Genomic DNA, 22377 nt, shown 5'->3' with positions numbered 1-22377 from the left:
TTAATGATAATAAATAGGTATTTTATTTTATTTTTAGATCCAATTGTAAAGAAACAGTAACTAGTCCTGGATTTAGTTTTCGTATAGCTCAAAAAGCTCGGGAAATGAGGTCAACAACTCCAAACACTGATGTATCAAATTTATCGACATCCTATACTTTGGAGTAAGTAACAATAACTACCTAACATTATATTATTTATATGTTTAATGTTAGTAACTATAAAATCTAAATTATAAATTGGTTAACACTAAACTTTAAGCTATATTTTTATTATTATAATTTTATTTCTATTCTATTTATTACTAAATTATTTTTTATTTAAATCTATTTTATAGAATATTTTATTGTAATTTTCTATTCTACGAACATCATTTTTAATATTATCTAATAAATATCATCACCACTCAACAAAATAACGGAACCTTACATAAAATAATTAAAAACATTACAATTTAAATGAGTAGGTTAATTGTATTACATTTATGATTTTATTAGTATTGTAAATATTTATTTCCTATTTTTAAATGTTAAGTTAATTTGTATTTTTTAGAAACAGTATAAACGGAAGCAATATAATTAATGGCAGTAATACATCAAGAGACATATATGATAAGAAGCGGAAATTGATGGAAACATTAGATAATTTTGGAGTGAGAAAAAGAACTCGACAAGAGGTAATATATAAGGTAATTTAATTAGTATATATTACATAATTAAGAGTAAAAAAAAAAATTGATTTTAATATTTGATTTTACCGTTAGATACATAATTTAATTAGAATTGTTTTAATTAGTTTAACAGTATCTATATTATACTTGATCAAACTTAAGTCTAAAATAAAAGTATGTTCTTAAAGCCCGTATAAGGCTATTACTATAATTTATTGACAATAAAATAATATTTGACATATTAGCGCAATATAGATAAAATGCATATTGTGTTGTTGTTGTCAAATTAATATTTAACTGCGATAATAACAGCAATTTCCTATATAAAATAGTATTGAATCTTAGGTATATCAGTTATATCCAATATTATTTAAAATATATAGGTTAAGAAAAATAAAAACAATTTTTTTAGAAAATATTAAATATGCAAACTATGCATTTTAAATTTTAAATTTTTAAACTTACCATCTCATAGTTATAATTTTTGACTTGGTCTGCTATATATTGACTATTGAGAGTATATAGAACAAAATGAAATTCTTAACACTTCTAAGTTATATAAATATTCAGATTTTCAGTTAACTAAAAAAGTCTTAACAATAATAAATTTTTAGTATTTTGTCTGTATTATATTCAGAAGGCATCTAATCTTTTAGCAGCTTTTGCTTTTATATATATTTTTTTGTGTTTTGATTGTGCTTTTAAAAAATCATTTTTTGATTCAGTATCTCAAATAATTACAATTATGGATCACCATTAATTTTACATATTTATTATTGTTTTGAAGTCATATAGTTTTTTTTTAAAATTATTTAAGAGGTTATTAGCACACTATTTGTTTTTGTGGTTTATTAATTGAATTCTTTTTGCATTTATGTACATTTTTTTTTTTTTTTTAATGATTTTTGAGTAATGCTTGCGTAATGTGACCTATTGCAAAAATTATTGAGGAAAATACTTTTGACATATTAGTTTTGTATTTTTTTATTCTTTAACTTAACAAATAAAATTAAAATTTAAATTGATATTAAATTATTTTTAGATAATAGTTGTCACCTAGTATGCAATCTACCGGAAATGTACTAATATAGTATGTGGTCTACCTCAAATAAATGAATTAAATATTATATCATTTTTTTAAATAATTTAAAAAGAAAAATTAATAATTAAAAAAAAGTAGTTCAGCATTATGGTGGAGGAAGTTTGTCCATATCGTCCTTTCGGTCCTCGGACAGGATAGTGTAATTTTGCAGTATTTGATTTGAATGCAATTATTGCATTTGATAAAAAAACGATCCTGAGTGGACGAAAGAATATTTTTTATTTCATTAAATATTTTAATATTATTTGTTTCTATGGTGATAAACAAAGCGATAGAAATCAAAATCCTGGTTTAATTTTTCGGTGTTTTTCCCTCGGTGTTAAATAACTATTGAGAAAATCAAAAAATAACTTCATTAAAGTATTAGCTCAAGAACATTACCTTTCAGAAAAGATGCTACACTTGATACTTTTGAGCAAGTTTAGGAGGAGAAAAAGTGTTTACAAAAAAAAAAAAAAAAGAAATAAACATTATTGTAAAACCAATATATTCTTCGCTTCACTCAGAATCTAAAATTATGGTTGATTTGTTACTTCTTATAATTAAATAAAAACTTTTTGCAAACATATTGGGTATATGACTGTGCATAAATTGTAGTATAGCGCAATAAGTGACGCACTGAGCGTTTGAAGATTAAACCCTTACTTTTACAAAATATCCAAGTAGTGTTATTGAAAGCCCTTAAGTAGAAGACTATAAAGATTAAGTAATCTATAGAGATTAAACTTAAGCCTGTGTAAAACAGGCTGGCCGCAGATAGACTTCATCCTGCTACTGCCAGTAGAACGCGTTCGCTGATAGTCCGCATACTATTTGACAACTTGACATAATATTTAAACAAATCAATATTTCACACTCAAAAATTAGTTGTAGCTCTTTGTGTTTTAGAGCAGCGGTTCTCAACTTGTGGTAAGCGTACCACTAAAGGTATGTGGAAGGCCCATAGGTCATAGGTGGTACTCGAAGAAAATCTCCCTTTATAAAAAACATAAACACATACATTATTAATAACCAAAAAAAAAAGCAAAAAAAATGGTCAGGTGGTACATAAAATTTTTTAAACTGTATAGGTGGTACGTGAATACAAACAAGTTGAGAACCGCTATTCTAGAGAATACATTTCTGATAGTGCAACTGTATAGTGATGGAGGATTGCATGTAAAAAAAAGACCAGACTTTGACTGCTACCTTAAAACTTTATAAACTATAGTAAAATAATATTAAATACTTTAAATGATAATTATTTTAAATTATTTTTTTTTTTTATCATGTTTATGATAAAAAAGTTATATGCGTAAAACAAAGTTAACAAGATATTGATTTTCCTGTTATTTAAAATCACAATAATACATATATTTATATTAATAAATACAATTTTTTATAACTAAATATAATTAAATTTTAAAGAGTGGTGTTGATGCATTTGTGAATCGACGTCGAAGAACCATAAGTGAATCTAATGCACCTGACCGTGTAATGGTGATGAATGGACATAATCATAGATTCAATCAACCTATACCAACCGTAACAAATTCTTCAAGTGTTAATGTAGAAAACAAAAAGTATGTATATTATCATAATCATAACTACTAGTAAGTAGTAATAGTATGTTTAATAAATGAAAAATTACAGTAAATTTATGTCCAAAGTAGTATTATGTTACATAATAATCAAAAACTAAGTTTATAAACATCATACCACAAGTGTTTTTACATAATAATTTTTGTTTATGTTTGTTAAATATATTTGGCTATACTTCAATTAGAATTATTATTTAATGTTATTTTCAATGATTAATTATTTTATTTATAAAATAGTAATACGAGTACATCAATAATTTGTGTTTGTTTTATTATTATTATTGCTTATGACTAGGGCTCAGATTTTTATGCGTTTGCATGTTTTTTTTTTAATAGTCCAAAAAATTGCTAGGTAACCTACAAGGTTAAATTAAAGTCAGTAGATCTGAAATACAAAGTTTTATTTTGCATTTTTCGACATGTACTACATATTTTTGTATTTTACCATTTTTTTATTGCATATATACGGTTTTTAATACTTAATGTGCAATATTTTGTTTATTAATTAAAATAACTTAGGTATTTATAATTATATTTTTAGTCCATGTAATTTGACAAAGTCGTTATTCTTATCTGAGACCTACAGGGACAAGTAGTATTGTAGTAATGTGTTATTGAGTAGATTTTTGTGAATCATAAATAAAAGACTTTTTTAATCAATTTTTTTTTTTGCATATTTTTATTTTATAAGATATATTTCTACAGAATAAAAGCATCGGTGCATACTTCTGAAGTTTTTAAAGCATTTAAGTCTGGGTCCTACTTATGACACAATATCAATGTAAATAAACAAAATATAGAATAAAATGAAATGGAATAAATAGTTATACAAATTTATAACATGGCAAAACATATGAATAAATAACTAACATAAGAACTAGGTAAAATAAATTAAAAATTAAATTAAAAACAGTAAAAGTTAATAATTATAATTCCAAATTTTCCAACCATGTTATTACTTCCAGTTTTACTTTATGGAGATTTTTAACGCCTCCAACAAATTTGATCCTGGGGTAAGTGTGTAATATTGTGTACCATTTGTACTTTATCATAGTCACATTTTATTGACTCCAAAATGTCCCATTTAAAAAGATTGTAACCACCTTGGATTAGGATTAAGAGTTGTCTAGTCTTGGAATCTCAAACCATACCATAATTTGTATAATTATTGCTGTCTAGTATAAATAAAACGAATCTATACTAAAATTATTTTTTTATTCAACATTTATTATTATATTTTTCTTTTATATTTTTGTTTTTTTAGAACTAAAAGACAAGGAGATTTTGGAATAAATATATGTCATCCTCAGAAGAAACCTAGAACTCGGAATAATGAAATATTGAGCTCTTATAGTTCTAGCAAATTTTTATTAACGCCTGGTCAAAAACGACCTTATCCATCAGGTAATTTTTTCAATATTAAATATTTAAAAATTACTACTTTATATTTGAATAACTCTAAATACTTAAATATCAAATATTTAAAAGAATATCATACCTTCAAGTATTGTCATCTTTTAAACAAAGTGTCAGTGTTATGTATATATATTTTTTGGGGGGGGGGGGGGGGGGAGGGATGTGTATTAGTATCTTACTCATGTCTATCAAAACTGCAATAGTAAAAGTGTAGGAGTGAGTATAGGAAGAGTGCAGGTATCAGAATAATAAAGAATATTATTATTGTTATTACTGCCAATGACAATTATATTTAGTATTTAGTGTAATAATTAATAAAATACACATATTTTGATTTTGGGTGTTCTTTGTAATGTCATAATCATTATTATTCTAATATACTAAAATATAATTTTTTTTTTTAATTTATATGTATCTTTTTTAAATAAATTGATATTTCTTGATTTTTATTGTTAGTTATTGAATTGACATTAATTAAGCTTTTAAAACTATAAATTTATTTTTTTATCATAAATTCAATTAAATATTTTAGTTTTTATTAAGATACTCTTTAAATAAACCTATATGTAATTTATAACCATTATTATGTTTTAGACCATGAAGAAGAATCACCAGAGCGTAAACATTGTAAAAGCTGCACATGTTGTGGATCTACTGTCTTACTTCAGAATGACCAGAATACTTCCAACAAAAGTGACAAAACCACAGAAACTGACCTGTCTGATGATTTAGTAACAGTTGCAGCAAGTCGCATATTTAACAGAAGTGGTAAAACTCAGATCATTAAAAAAATATGTATGAAAAGTATACTTGATGAAGTATTTGAAGATACTGATCCTATACCGTACACAAGTATTGAAAAGCTTGAAGAAAAAAAGAAAAAAGCTCAGAAAAAAGGTAACATATCTTTATCTAAGTCTTTTTAATAATAACTATTTGTAAATATAGTTAATATAATTCTTAATAGTCTTAAATATAAACTAGAAATGACACTGTTTTGTTATTATATTTTAGACAGATAATATCATAGTTAGGTACCTACTTAAGTTTTTAATATGTGAAAAAAGTATAATAGGATCTTAAACATTACGTAATAATCAATTATTCACTTTTCAAAAATATTATTATAACTATAATAAAATAAACAATTAGTAAACAGAGGATTAAAAATTATTGAATTACTATAAAATAATTGAAACCAATTTCTTTTAAATTTTTTTAACTTATAGAAAATAAAAAAATAATTATCCATGTCTTTATTTGTGATCAAATAATATTCATTCAAAAAAAATAATATGTAGACTTGAAAATAATATATAACATAACTAAGATATTTTTAGTTTGCTTTAAATTGTACATACTAGAAATCATTATTGTTAAAAGTTTTCAGTTTTTCTTATACTTAATACTCATAATGGCTATGCATCATCAGTTAAGTACTTTATTATGTATTATATTTATATAAAAAAAACATTTTCAACTTTCCTATGTTTCTATTTATAAATTTATGATGTAATTTTTAAAATAATCTTTTACCTAAATATTTAATTATATGTTTTGTGATAGTAAAATATTTCTTATAACTTTTAAGATTTATAAATTTAACACCAAAAAAAGTAATGATACTAAGTACATTTTTTTTTTGTTTACAGTTATTTCAATTGAACATAATGATAAGTCTAATGTGAAAAATGGCAACCAGTCTATTGATTCAGCTGCTTGTGAACCATTACCTAAAATATCCACATTTAATGAAACACCACCAGCAGTAACTAATGTAGTGTCTATTGTGTCAAGTACTTCATCTAGTGCTACATTAATTACAACATCTACAGTACAGTCTTCAATGTCACAAACAATTGGTCTTCAATCATCTGAGAATACACCTAAGATAAGTGAAATAAACAAAAATAACACTTCATTAAAATTTAGTTTTGGTAGTCCAATAGCTTCTACAGTAACATCTGTTGAAGAAAATCATAAACAGACTAATGCAGTTGATGAGAAAGTAATTGATAATAAAACACCAGAATCTATTAATAATACATTTTCCATTAAGACGCAAAATAGTTCTATAAAAAATCTCAATAAACAAAATAAATTTATTTTGTCTCCAGAAACAAATAAAAATTTGCAAAATGAAGGACAAAATAGCTTTAATAATGACAAAGATAAACCATCATTCCAGTTTACCATTGCAGCATCTAAACCAAGTGAATCTGTCACAACTCCTGACAAGTCAATAGATAATTCAAAGAAAGAAGCAACACCATCATTTACGTTTGGAGCACCCAAGGCTGATAAAAAACAATCAACACCTGTAATGCAATTTGGTGCGCCTAAAGATAATGAAAAACAACCATCGCCTGTATTGCAATCTGGAATACTTAAATCTGATGAAAAACAAACAACACCTATAATGCAATTTGGTGCACCTAAAGTTGATAAACAATCAACACCTATAATGCAATTTGGTGCACCTAAAGTTGACGATAAACAATCAACACCTATAATGCAATTTGGTGCACCTAAAGTTGATAATAAACAATCAACGCCTATAATGCAATTTGGTGCACCTAAAGTTGACGATAAACAATCAACACCTATAATGCAATTTGGTGCATCTAAAGTTGATGATAAACAATCAACACCTATAATGCAATTTGGTGTACCTAAAGTTGATAATAAACAATCAACGCCTATAATGCAATTTGGTGCACCTAAAGTTGACGATAAACAATCAACACCTATAATGCAATTTGGTGTATCTAAAGTTGATGACAAGTCTTCAACTCCTGTATTACAATTTGGTGCATCAAACACAGATGTTCATCAAACAACTCCTAAATTGCAGTTTGAAGTTACGAAAGGATCAGAGAATCAAACATCTACACCATTATTCTCGTTTGGTAATAATCAAAAATCTACAGAAAATTCAAAATCTACTGATTCTGTAAAATTTCAATTTGGTCCTCCAAAGGCTGATAGTGTACCCTTAACAGAATCTACAAGTGTAGTTTTTGGGTCAAATCCACAAAATAAGAATCTTTTTAATTTTGGTAATACAAATAACATAACCTCACCTACTGGTAATCCTCCTAAATATGATGGTACTGCTGAAAAAACAACACCTAAATTACAATTTGGTGCTTTGCCAACATCGGCATTTGTAGTGTCTACAACAGATCAATCAAAACCTCAATTTAGTACTTCTGTTACTCAATCTACTATTAACCAGGGTCCTAAATTAGTTTTTGGTAGCCAAACAGCGGATAACAAACCAACAGCTTCTGGCATGGGTTTTGCTAGTAATACAGCAAATCCCATTTTTCAATTTAATAATTCTGGATCAAAACTTGGTGATAAACCTTCAGAGACTCCAAGTAGCTCTTTTCCATTCACTTCCAACACAACTGCTCCAGCTTTTGGAGCCTCTGATAAACCAGCATTTCAGTTTAATGCTCAGAAAACAGAAGAAACAAAAACCCAGTTTCCAACTTCAACTTTTGGATCTCAAAATACAAGTGCTCCCTTTAAATTTGGAGGAAATGAAAAACCTGCTTCTTTTGGAACTACATTTCCTTCTTCTAACCAACCATTACAATTTACAAATAATACCGAGAAAACAACAGAACCATTCAAATTTGGAAGTACAGTTCAAACAAGTAATGCATTTCAATTTAGTGCCAATAAAGCTGATAATGGTCCAGTAAAATTTGGTCAAGCTTCAAATACCTTTGCTACATCTGGGTTTAGTGGCTTTGGTAATTCAGCACCTCAACAAACCACCACATTTGGTACTGTTCAACCATCGCAACCCTCTCCATTTGGCAACATTACTTCCCCTAATGCTGCACCTACATTTGGTAGTGTAGCTTCATCTCCACCTAATACATTTGGAACAAATCAAAGTTTTCAGTTTGGTAGTGCAAGCAATGCTCCTAGTAGTTCATCTACATTTGCCTTTGGCAGTAATTCACAACCTACTAAACCAGATGGTGCTTTTAGTTTTAACGCTGCATCTACAACAACTTCACCATTCCAATTTGGCCAAGCCCCATCAACACCACAGTTTGGAGGAACACAACCAAACCAAGGTATATACTATTTTAATTTTTATATTATTTTCTATGCTAACATTTATTCTATGTACATATATTATGTTTTGGTTAAAATGGTAAATTTGTGAGTTATGTGTTCTTGTAAAATTGAGCAGGTTTTACAAATATATACGATTAATAATAATATTTATATTATAATTTTTTAGAACATATGTCTTTGACTTATATAATAAATTTATAACATAAAGTTATAACTTTTAAGTTATTTGGTTCAGACATCTCTCGGCTTTCAAGGATTGTAACCTAGATCAAATATGAGTTTACTATTTTATAAGCAATGTGCTGAATTCATAAAAAAAATTGATGGAAAGTGGCTCTAAATTGACTATTTTACATATAAAATATATAAATTATAATTTATTTGTTATAGCTTATATTTAATTGAACTGAATGTTAGTTTATAATCTAGTATACATTTATCCAACATGTATACTATAAGTATTGAGTCTTACATACATTACGTACATTAGGTGTAATTATTTTTTGTACTTATTCTATTTATTTTTATTGATCCTTAATATTTTATCATTTTATTATTTTATTAATTGAAGATCAAAGACAGATAGTTTAAAATTTAAATTGATAATTGTATGTATTATGTAATATATACTAAAGATACATTATTTAACTATGAAAATATTTAGTGTTTACTACTAAATTTGTTTTTTAACATATTTCATTAGTAGTTTATTCATATTAATTATTTATTATTATTTAACTATACTCTTATTGTAAGTAAACTGTTGCATTTTTTTAATATTTAAATTAATTTTGTTCTTATAGGGTCATTTGGTTTTGGATCACCTCCAATGTCTACAACTGGTATGTTTAAGTGAGCAATTAAAAAAAAATTACATTATTTAACTAATAATTTTCTTTGTTTGATAAAGGTATGTCAGGATCAAGTCAACCATTATTCTCCATGGGAACAGCTCCTGCCGGCGAAAGACGTAAAGCTAAAGCAGTTAGAAGACGACAATAATTTAATAATTATAGTTTCAATTTTTTATTAAAATACTCTCAATTTAAAGAGTTTCAATATTTCATCTTCAAAAATACAAAAACACTGTAGTATATCTTATACACCAATTTGACGATCACAGTAAATTAGAGATGTAAATTAAATTTATATACTTAAAAACAATTTCAAATTTCAATTATTTATCAACAAAATATTATGTTATTACTTCTATGGATCATTTATTATTTTGCAGTATTAATTTGTTTTAATTTGCAAGTATCTGTTTTAATTTAGTTTTTAATATTTATTTGAATTGTTTGGTAGTACAGTTCTTATTGACTTGCTTATTTTATAAATATTGTACTTCAAGTAATCAAATATTTATTTTAAAAATTATTAATATCACAGTGTACAAATTATACATTGTATGTAATAATTATTTGAGTTATTTAACTTTTCCAACTATACTAATTAATTTACATGTCATTTAAAATCATCTGCTTCAATAATTGTATACAATTTTTTTTGAGACTAAACAAACAAACAAAAACTTAATAACTATAAATACATTTATAACTTTATAAGTTTTATTAAACATATCTTCCAAACTACTCATATTTAGTTTTTTTAAATAAAATATTTGTGTATTATATTGTAAATTCTTAAAAAGTTATTATTGTTTCTTGTATGCTTTTGTATAAATAATAAATTTAAATGTTAAGATTTTAATTTGTTATAAGTATTTTTTTTTCATCTGTGTATCAGTGTAAGCTATTACATTTGAAAAATTGTAAGATTTAATATTGCCACATCTACTTTTGATAATTTTATCACATGTAAATATATGTAAAATTTGTTATGTTTTTTAATCTATATTTTCTTTTTTATTTATTTATGTTTTTTTAGCTGTGAAATGCACTGAACTAGAATTGTAAAGATAATCGAATGATTTTATATTTTTTAGTAATATCTTAGTAACGAGGAAGTTGGTACCTAATGAATAATTAGTGGATGGAGATTAAAGTAAAAGATAAAGAATATTTAATTTAATAATATAGTAACTGAAAAAATAAAATGTGTGGGCCAGTATAGTTGAATTTTTTGAATTTGTCTTGCAACAAATAGCTGAAGTAGAATGTCAATTTTGACCAGATAAAATCCAAATTGAAATAGAAGAATAGAACATAATATGTTATTGTTATATTATTGTTATACATTGATGACTTTTGTCATATAATAATAATGTATATTAAATATTCAAATACAAACAGTTATAAATACTTCTATATTAATGAATTTATGAAATTAGCTAATTTTTGATATCACAACTTTTATAATTTAAGTGATTTTTTTTATTTAGCGATGTTTTCTTTACACGGAGTGATTTTGATGCGATATCACTCATTTTTTAATCACAATTTTACAATTTTGTATAATATAGTTAACTCTTGTATTTGTTCGGGAGAGGGGAGGTATATTATTATATAATTAAAATTTAAAGTTTTAATTCCTTCTGGAGAATGATTATATATACGTCTTTAGCAGCACTTGGCTAGCGGTCGTAATAAATAATAGAATCATCGCATCTAACCCATTTATTAAGATATCGGATAATACATGTTTAATGATCTGATGCCATTGAGTTACAGCGATGACAAATCACCGAGTGTAGTTTATACATGTTTAAATGGTTCATTACCTAGTTCGGGCTACAGGGTAAAGTGGTAGACGACATGATTTTCGTCGAAAATAACAGGTTGAATACAAGTTGGTTACCTACCTACTTGTTTCTCTCGTGTAATCTACTCGCGCGCTGATTTCTTTTGTTTTTTACTTAGCTCCTCTGTGACGCGACCGCGACTTTGGATATATATGTATATATTTAGGTACATAAAATTAATTAAGCATCAAAATTTAGTTAGTTGATAATATGCTTTTTTACAATATTGTTTAATATTCTGAGTGGAGCGATAAATGTATTGATTTTACAGTGGTGTGTTGTTTTGTGTGTGTGTACTGTGTGAACGTGTCTGTAAATATGATAATTAGTCTAAAAGGTACCTTCATCTTTTAGGAGCAGGTTTTTGGTTGAAAATTTGATTCAGTAAGTGTTTTGAAGGGTTAAAAGTAAAAATCTCTTAAAAAAATAAGGAAAAACGGAAATTTTCAAAACAAATCCAATTTTTGACAAGATCGACTTTGTTTTTTAGTTAGGTATAACTTGAAAACAAATAAATAATAACAATACTCATCAAATGTTAATAAAATGATATTCTATAAGCAATAAGCGATCGAATTTTAAAAAATTTTCTATTCCTTTTTGAACTTTTATAGGTATAACTTTTTTTTTCTGAAAATGTTGTTTGGAAATTATTCGCAGAATAGAAGTGCTTGAAAATTTAATACAATGCTCTTCATAAGTTGTTTTTATTTTAAATTAAGAAAAATCAAGAATCTACAATCAAAATATTTTTTTTTTATAAGAGATGAAAGTTAGAATTTTAATATTCATCGAAATTTCAAAAAAGTACAAATTATTTTGTTGCAAGAAATCCATAAAATTTTTTAATTGTACATCTAAGAATTTTATATTTAATATTAGGTTACAGACAGACAACAATATAACAGAGCATATATAACACATTAAAAGTTTAGGAGGTAGAACGGCATACATTTGGATTTTGGAACATCGATATCGACTATTTCAAAATTTAAATTTAATGTTGTAATTTTAAACCTCTTGTATGAAGTATGCACCGATCACTTCAGTAGATTTAGAGAGTTCGTTTTCCACGTAAAAAATATTCTGTCAGACAATAGATTCAGTTTCACTCCTGTAATTTAGGGAAATACATGGTAAATATATTTTTTTTTAATTTAAATTAATTTTTCAATTTGTTTTCATTCATTTTTATAACTATTAGATAGTTCATGTTAATTTTTGGTCGTGCTTTTTTGTTAATGATTTTTTTTTTAAATAAATATGCCTTATTTTGCATTTTTAAAACAATTGTGTGATTTTTTTGTTGCTTATTATGCTTCAATATCCGAGTCCTATGTATAATATATTAGGTATAAAGTTATAATAAATTTATAGTACCTACCTACCTATCTATTTTAGTCATATCTCCCCTCTCAAATTAATTCTAAATACGTCATTGACTCAAATCGTACGAATAGGCAGTTAATTAGCTATTGTGTATAGATATCTAATTTATAAATAGGTTAAGATGGATTATGGGCGAGTTGAGTGATCCAGAGTCCAAAGGTAGGTACCTGGCCACCTAGGTAGGTACAACGAAAAATGGGGCACGATACGATTGCGCGTGCTATATTATTTTAACTTTTAAGTAACTTTGCCAAATATATAGGTCCATTGTAAATCCGTACGATACCTAGATATGTATTTTGAAATAACTGTTTATCTAAAAAAAAAAAAAAAATGATAGGAAAGTTTATACAGCGGAAATCATTATTGAACTCTTAAAAAAAATCTTGTCTAACAATAAAACAGAAAGAATTGGATACAATTAATTATATAACAGCCAATTCATTGGCCGTGGTCCAGGACTTGTCAATGTTACCTTTCGTTAACGAAAAATTTCAAATTTTCAATAGTGCAAAAAAAAAAAATTAAACGGCGTCCTAAATAGACAATTTTGATATACCACTGACGTGGATTCATTTTTCTGGCATCTGATAATAATAAATAATGACGTTTTTTTTAAAATGCATTTCAGGAATAGAATTACTATTTTGATAAACAATGACTATATAAGTACATATTTATTATTATTTTTTATTATAAGAATTTCATAAATATTTTTAATGTTCATATATTTGTGCAACAAAAATATTTTTCAGCGATTGATCATTTTCCATGAACAAAACTGACACCGCTGAGTCATAAGGTTAATTTATTTTTTCTGTAAATGATTAAAGGAACAATTTCAAAATTAAGTGTTTTCATTTCAAAACCTCGCTGCAACCTATGGTCTTTATATAACAGTAATTATATCCTTCAATTAATTTAATGCAATGTTAAGATTTATATTTAAATTGATTGAAAATAAAATGTTTTTTAAATAGTCGTTAATTAAATTTTGGCAAAAATATAATTTGTTTTAATTATTAGATTTTACCTGTTTCTAGAAGCTTTGTTGAGGATAAGAGTTGAATTATATTCACGTCTTTCGTTAAAAACAATTTTCATTGCTTAATAATGACGCAACACATTATATTTATTTATATGAAATCCTGCGTCTTATTGGCCTAAATTAAGAAGCAGGAATAAGTAATTAATTTTAAAAATGGTCATGTTTAATGAAAACAAACAGAAATTTACTGTTTCATAAATTAATTCAAGTTCAGTATTATTAAGTGTTAGGTATATCTGTAAAGCGTATAGGTACTATATGTCTTATATAATATAGTTACTTTGGTTAATTAACTCTTCGTTGATGGGATTATAATAAAATATAGGTAGGTACATAAACATATATACAGTGTTTTTTCTTAATAAATAAAGTCAGTATAGTTGTAATATAACTATATTTGTATTAAAGATTTTTTTTCTTTTTCAAAAATCTTTATTCATTCAAATAATTTTTAGGATAAATGATATTCACAATGAGTGAATATAAAAATAAATGCTTAAATAGTATTTTTGAAAAATTTTCATACTAAATGGTGTTTTGAACTTGTTCGTTTTTTATGATCAAGTCACCTATTAAATAAATTATTTAATATAATATCAATTTGTATGAGAACTCAACAAGATAAAAAGGAGTGAAGGTGAAAATTAATTAATGTCATTTAACATACATGAATTAATTAACACAGCATTTTATATTGTAAAATAATCAGAATCAAATACCTACACTTTATTTTGAAAATCAATTTTCATCTACGAGAGTTGTTAACCTGTTCAATAAGATCCCCTTTAATTTCGATGCACTTAACATCATGTCCAATTATTCAACGTTAGTGTACTACGTTATAAAAAATTTAAATAAAAATAGATTTATAAATATTCAATGGCAAGTGTTGGACTAAGCTTTGAAAAAATTTCTTAATAAGTATAAAATAAAATGTGTATCTTATCGATTCAAAATAATTTTATTACCTTCATAACAAAAATAAAACTCGAAATATAGTATAAATACATAAATAGGTAGTTAATAGTTAGTTTCTTTTTATCGCAAACTTATGATATTAGGTACGTAATGTACAACACTATTTTCATTAATCATGTATGTTAACATAATGGCAACAAATACCTACATTTCACCATTCCTTATCTGTTCGGAATATTCTGAAAACATTTTATACTGGATACTTGCACTGTACTTATCAATACATTTTTTTTATTGAATACCATACATCAATATAGGTTTGTGTTTAATAAATACGTTTTTTTTTTATACATTTTTTATTTTTATTTTTTTTTTTTATTATGCATGGAATATGTACTCAAAACTATAATGGTTTAAAAGGAAAAGCGTTCTATGCATTTTTGGAAACAAAGACACTTTTACATCTTCTTTAAATGGACACCTTGCGTAAGTCTTCACAGTCGTTGTCATTTGTATGAAATTTAACATCTTTCCGCAGCCATCAGGTATGTATAAAATTATTTTGATCGTGAGTTCCTTAAAAAAAATATCTTGGTGTTGTAGTAAATTAAATTTTGTTTATTATTTCAATATAGTATCTAAGTATTGTATACTATTATTTTTTATACGAATTAGTATTTTACTAAAACCTAGGTACATCGTTTAATAATTAATTCTGTTGAGTTCATTTGTTCAATATTAAGTAAATTTGTTTTAACAAAAAATAATCATTGTCATATTAATTTTTTATATATTTATTATGATTTTGAACGTCACACTACAACTAAAATAATTTATGCGTTTTATTAATGTTAACAATATACAAAGTATTTTATTTTGATATCAGAATCATTATAATTTTATTAATTTAACTATGTATTTATTTATTTATCGAATTTGTTTCTACTATGGTTAATTCAGCATATTTAGTACCGTAGCAAGCTTAAATTGTATCTTTTGTAAAATAATATTTTAGGAATTTTATGTAAATTTGTTTGAATAGGTGAGGTTATATTCATTATAGCAGTACAATTATTTTACTGGAATACACATCACTGTATTAGTAACCTATATATGTATACATAAAATGTTTTAAGTTTCACAAGCATATGGTAATTATTTTTCTGAATCATTAGTAAATAGTGAATATTGTGTTACTATTCAAAGAATTAAATAAAATTAATATTTCACAATTTGCCTATAAAAAATATAACTTTAAATGTTGGGTTTTATGTAATATTTTATTAACATTTCTTGTATACATGGCGATCACTCATGTCGTTACTAGGTAGTAGTAGGTATAACACTTTAATAAATAAATATATTCTGTTAGTTAATAATAATGTTACTTTTACATTTGATGTTCTTTTCTTCTCTATATACAAGAAGGTCGGAACTTTGAAGAGGCAATAACTAATTTACATCATATATTCTTAATGATATTTTTAGAATTTTTCAGTAAAATGTTCAATTTCGTGATTGTTATTTAAAAATATCTAAGCAATGTTTGAAAATTTTTGCTAAAATTATGCTTTTATTTTTTCGATTACTTACTATTTAATATATTTGTTGATTGTTTATTATACTATATTCATATAAAGGAGATAATTTATACTATACTAAGCTCCACCTCAAAAAGTTTTATAAATTCGATGTTTTACCGTTGTTTTAAATTAAAAATTTAAAGCAATAACATGAACTATTAATTTGTTTGTACTGAAACTTTCAAGTAGCGATGAAATACGAGTGATTAATCGTCAGCCACTAGTATTTGAATTTTCCTTTCATATATTGAAAATGTTTAAAATAATATATGTTTGTTTAAATCATAGTTAGGAAAGAGAAAAACAAATGTTCATAATACAATTATATTAGGAATTTTTGTGGTATTTTAAATAATAAAAATGGTTATAAATTGAATAGTAAACAATGTAAATCTTAAATATACAGCTGTAATGGGAAATTAATTAATATTTTGGCATATTTTAATCGGATACATTAATGAAAAAATAAATAAGGATGTTTATATCTAGAAACGTATTATGCTGTTAAAAGTGATTTTCTGGAAGAGATTTATTTTTATTTGAGTTATTTTATAATCCTAGTTTAATGTTATGGTTAATACAATATGTAAGTAGTAGTGCAATTATAAAAGTGTATTTATAAAATAATATTTTATTTGAATATAGTCTATATTGATAATATAAGTAGATAAATTGTTACTATAGTTTATTAATTAAATATAAATTTGTAGTATATAATTTATTCGTAAACTGTCATATTTAAAGCGATAAGGTTTATAATACTATATTTTATATTTAAATAAACGTATAATATGATCATAAATATATATATATATATACATGTATATATATTTATTAGGTGTAGATTTAACGTTAAGACCTTTATATGATAAATTTTACATTACTGAATTTTGTATATTTTACAATTTCAATAAGCCATGCATAACTAAATGTAACAATATCATATTAATACAAAGAGAAGAAAAAAAAGGAAAATGTGATTCACAAACTATATTACTAAGAGGATATGAATTTATTTCGATTGGAATTTTACAGAATCTTTGTATATAAAAAAATACGCATTTTATTTGAATTTTTCATATTCGACTTTTAACATTTCATTAATTGTTGGAGACAAGACATCAGTTGGCTTTGAAAAATCATAATATAGTAGAGAGAAAATAACGTTGATTTTAGGAGTATAATAATATAATGTATTATACCTACTCATATCTAAACATAATATTAATATGTTTATTTTGAATAAACTACGATTCATCACTGTTAATGTTAAAATTTAATGACATCCCATTTATGATAATGACCATTAAAATAATTTAAATAATTCCTGTCACTGTATCTACGTTCGTTGCGGTATTGCCCTTAAATTATGCCAAACAACTGATACGGGGAAGCGCGAAGTAAAACCTGTAAGTATGTGGTATCATTTGCATTTTAGAAACGTACAATTTTCATTACATAAAAATCAATATTATTGGTGTATGGATAACTATCTATTATCAATGATACAAGTAATTTTAACCCATTAGATATAATCCATCCGTAAAATCCACTTCATATTATATAACAACATAAATCGCAAATAGCTAGACATAATCTTACACTATACTAAATAATCGTATTTAATAATAATAAGCAAACGGAGTTTTACGTGTGTAAAATCACACACAATATAATATTATGGTATAATTATAATTTGGCACTGTAAGAAAAACAAATCATTAATAAATCGTCGGTCTGTTTTCTTTATTATTGTAATTTTATTAGTTTTTTTTTAATAATACGTTTCTGTGAGTTGAGTGTAGATACTGAATTTTATAAAACATTATGCATGATTGTAAATGTTTCATAGGTGGAGATTTAATCGAATATTAGTGGGGCTTAATTTTTTTTTTTTTTTTTTTAATGAATCATTCGTTTAAAAATGCAAACAAATACGAAAACCACTATGTTTCAATTGTTTATATGTTCCCTTTCTTATTATAAGTATAATTATATTATATTATATTATATTTAATTGGCTTTTGGTTATTTTATACAATTAAACATGAATCATGATGATACAACACGTCATTATTTTAATGAAAGTTAACAAAAATCAGATACATTAAAATATTTCAATAACAAAAAAAAAAAAAAAACCAAAAACATATGTTGAACTGTTTAATTGCAGTTTTCGAATATACTTCTGATAAAATACATTTTATTTTATTTCCAAGACGAGAGACGGTTTGGGAATAGTCGGGCCAAAAATACCATACACCGCGGTATAGTTTAACAGATCGTTATACCGTATTGGACGTTATGAAATATAACAATATTTGTTAAACGTTAAAATCAAAAAAAAAAAAAAAAAAAGAAAATCGTATCGAGAGGCTAAGTCCCTCCCCCCTCCCAAAAAAAAAACAAACTAATCTCCACCTATAATACGTTTACGGGGCTGTTCGCTTGTGTATATATTGTATTTGTCTGTGTGTGTGTGTGTGTGTGTGTGTGTGTGTTTGGGTGAAAATTTGTTATTTTTGTTTAGTTATTGATGTCAGCGGCGGCGACGTCGTCGGCTAATTGTAGCGAATCCGCGTACTCCGTACCCGCGGCGGCGTCATAGTCGCGGTCAGCCCTTTTGCCAAGTCCGAATCCGTACTGTAGACGTGCCCGTCTGACGGCCGGGTGCCACATGGGCGCCGAGTCGTCGCCTTCGCCGTCGCCGTCTTCCCATTCCGCCCCCGCACCTCGTTTGCCCAGCCCGAAAGCGAACCGCTGGCCGTGACCCATATCGTCGGCCGTCCTCTTCCTCTCCTCCGACAAGTCGTTGTACGTGTAGTCCGATTCCCGATCGTCCACGTTTAAGAACGACGGCTGCGACACCTGTTGGCGTTACAATCTCGTATCAAACGTACGGTCAAAGACGTATAGGTATATTATCATATTAAATAGTTTTTTATTATTATTATTTTTTTTTTTTTTATAGAATATTTACAATCTGTAATATTTACATACAATACAATAAGTAAATTCGATAATAAAAGTGAAAAACATAACGTGAAATGGCGCGAGGAGGGAGGACCACCGGTGTGGATACCCTCTAGCTCAGGGTAATATTATATACCTAGTTACACGCTCGTTATTTACCCAAAATAACCTTAAAGTATAAATATTACAATATCATACAGTCGGCCGGTCTCGATGACTCGAATTTTTTTTTGTCCCTACAGAACTCCTATACACTCAATGCAATATTTGTATCTCGAAATAAGTCGAATTAATTTTTACCTTCCTTGAAATTCGAATTATCGAGAATCGTCTGCATACTATTATTCGAATTTAGCCGAGTCCGGATTATTTCCGTTGACGAGGCCTGGGGGAGAAAAAAAAATAAAAACACAGTCAAGGGGGATTGGGAGGGTTTTTTGCTCGACGCGTTATATATTATATTCTCACGTATTTAATAACGCGATAAAGATTTGAATATTTTGTCATTTGATCTACTCGAGATCGACTCTTCCGCGTTTCTATTTTATTTTTATAAGTCACATCAAAGTGAATAGAAAAACAAAAAAATAGAATTCAAAATCTGTCTTTATGTAACCTTTTAGACATAAAATATCAAAGATGTGAGAAAGTCGACTTCAAGCAGGTACACTGTGACAAATCCAAATCTGTTTTCAGAATTCTTATTGCATACTCGCATCATTAGATCTACTCCATTTTACCTCTTTCTCTCTCCTTAATCCGAATTTGTATTTATTATTCAACATAATATTATTGTCGGTCTATGTATATAATGTCTTAACACTGCTATAGCTTGGATTTTATAATAATATACATTTTATTCCTTCCAGTCTAGTATCCGTGGATTAATTTTACTTGTAAATTATTATACATAGGTACATTTTATTTTTATTCAAAAGCGCTTTTTAATTTGTTGTAAGTAGATATAACAAAAATTAATAATAAATTGGTCACGATTAATAACCGATATTAACGTCTAGTACAAAAATAAACAAAAAACGGTTAGGATATAAGTAAGTTAGTTTAGTTTTTAATACGGCATTTGACTTATTTCTCTCCTATAATAGTGTATGGTTAAAACAAAATTCTGGTGTAATTATTAGATCTCAATTATAATCTATATATCTGATATGTCTATGAACTACATTATATATTAATACATTATACTATTATAGTGGCAGGGCGTCATTCTATGATGATAAAAACATCCATAAAAGTACAATGCGTGTTATATAATATCCTGTTATAAAATGGTATATCGTGGTATTCGTCTTGAAACGCAACTGCATCAAGGTAAGTTATTACTTATTATATAGTATATCATAGAATTATGACGGCTTTTAATACAAAATTGTATTTGTATACACAGTATGTAAGTATGTATAGTGTATGTAGTATTAATGATTTAATATAGGTAGTATGTGCTCTTTAATAAGTTTACTATAAACGAAAATTGGAATAAATTAAACCGTAATTATTATTAATATTAATTATCAATATATTTTCAGCAGTTGTATGATTGAATTATATTATATTTGTTTATTTTATTTTCAGCTGCGAATTAATGGTCGAATGATTAAGATGCAAAATTACTACCGCAAACTACTTAATTGAAATTTTAATCAAAAAACGATTCAATTTTCTCTTCTTGTCACTTTTAAGATCCACGAGACTAATTAATTCAACGAAAAGTGCTTCAAATATAATTGTAGAAATAAAAACAACTCAAATATTACATTTTATCTTATTTAAAAAAATATATAGTTAGGTTAAACATTTTAATTAACTTTGGTTAAAGCAAACCTATTTTCATTTTACCAACTTAAATTGTTTTCAAAGCATTAAACGTTATACTGGATTAGTACATGGGACATATTTTATGAAGATTAAGTACATATTAGTCTAAATAAGCTCATATCAACTACATAAGACATAATTATTATGAAGTTACACTACAGCTAAAACTACATTAGGCTGCCTACTTTCTTAAAATAAATCACATGTCAAAACCGTTAATATAAAAATCTTGTTGTCCATATTTTTAGTACCTACATATCTATCGGAAAATATATATTATAATACTTAGTACTTACAATGAGTAATATATTATAATAAAGTATAACGATCAATTGTTATTATTGACTAGAATAAGTATCATGTACACCGTAGGCATATATTATATTGCGATTTGCACAATAATAACTAGTTTGCATACTTTTATTAAACATTCTAATTTGTTAATGCATAAATTAGTAAAAATCTTCATCCTTCACCCATGCCATAGAAATGTAAATAGACTAATTTGTTTTGTTGAATAATTTTAACTATAAATTAAATTTTTTACAGTACCATCTATAGGTAATATATCGTTTAAATGAGGATACTCATTGTAATTCTAATTTTGATATGATTGAAAACTATCATTGGTTGCTATCAAATAAATTTGATGTCCAAGCATAATTGTACCAAAAATGAAATATTTATTATTTAAAAATTTTGTATTTTCCCGATTACAGTTTAAAATTAATTGAATTCAGAGTTATCGTATCTCTTTAAATATCTCTCACTTGACTTAATAAACTTTAAGGGATTCAGAAATTTATTCTTGCTATAACTAATATTTACCAACTTAAAATTAAAAAAAAAACACACACACATACACAAATAAAATTAAGTTCAGATTTTGAAAATAAAATTTAAGACCCATATAGGCGCATTCATAATTTTTTTTCTGTTATAACATACCATCATTATCTTTTCATTCACTCTTTATTTTTATTTCGTGTCAAAATAACGAATCATTAAAGTATTGTAGTTTTTATTAAAAAAAAAAAAAAAACAAATTATTTGCAATGTCT

At 25.9% G+C, this 22377-nt stretch overlaps 2 protein-coding genes across 3 annotated transcripts in view; one reads left to right on the top strand and one right to left on the bottom strand.

Moving 5' to 3' along the window:
* LOC114125037 (uncharacterized) lies at positions 1 to 10722 on the top strand. Of its 2 annotated transcripts, none has more exons than XM_050210723.1 (8): positions 1 to 163; positions 552 to 675; positions 3179 to 3333; positions 4616 to 4755; positions 5362 to 5664; positions 6420 to 8864; positions 9672 to 9710; positions 9779 to 10722. In XM_050210723.1, exons 1-8 carry the CDS (start codon positions 105 to 107, stop codon positions 9868 to 9870), a joined length of 3357 nt encoding a protein of 1118 aa, XP_050066680.1. In that variant the 5' UTR covers positions 1 to 104; the 3' UTR covers positions 9871 to 10722. The 2 variants fall into 2 exon arrangements, with proteins under 2 accessions (XP_050066680.1, XP_050066679.1); XM_050210722.1 differs by having other exon boundaries at positions 552 to 687.
* Positions 10723 to 18232: 7510 nt separating this feature from the next.
* LOC114125036 (allatostatin-A-like) overlaps positions 18233 to 22377 on the bottom strand; it is a 28502-nt gene continuing 24357 nt past the window's right edge. Inside the window, exon 3 of the mRNA XM_050196975.1 lies at positions 18233 to 19375. Coding sequence (XP_050052932.1) covers positions 19034 to 19375 — 342 coding nt within the window. The 3' untranslated portion in view covers positions 18233 to 19033. The remainder of the gene's footprint in view (positions 19376 to 22377) is intronic.

The sequence above is a fragment of the Aphis gossypii genome, chromosome 1 (genome assembly GCF_020184175.1).
Source record: "Aphis gossypii isolate Hap1 chromosome 1, ASM2018417v2, whole genome shotgun sequence".
NCBI classification, from domain to species: domain Eukaryota; kingdom Metazoa; phylum Arthropoda; class Insecta; order Hemiptera; family Aphididae; genus Aphis; species Aphis gossypii.
Note: the sequence above shows the minus strand (reverse complement) of the source record. Positions and strands in the feature narration are given on the sequence as shown.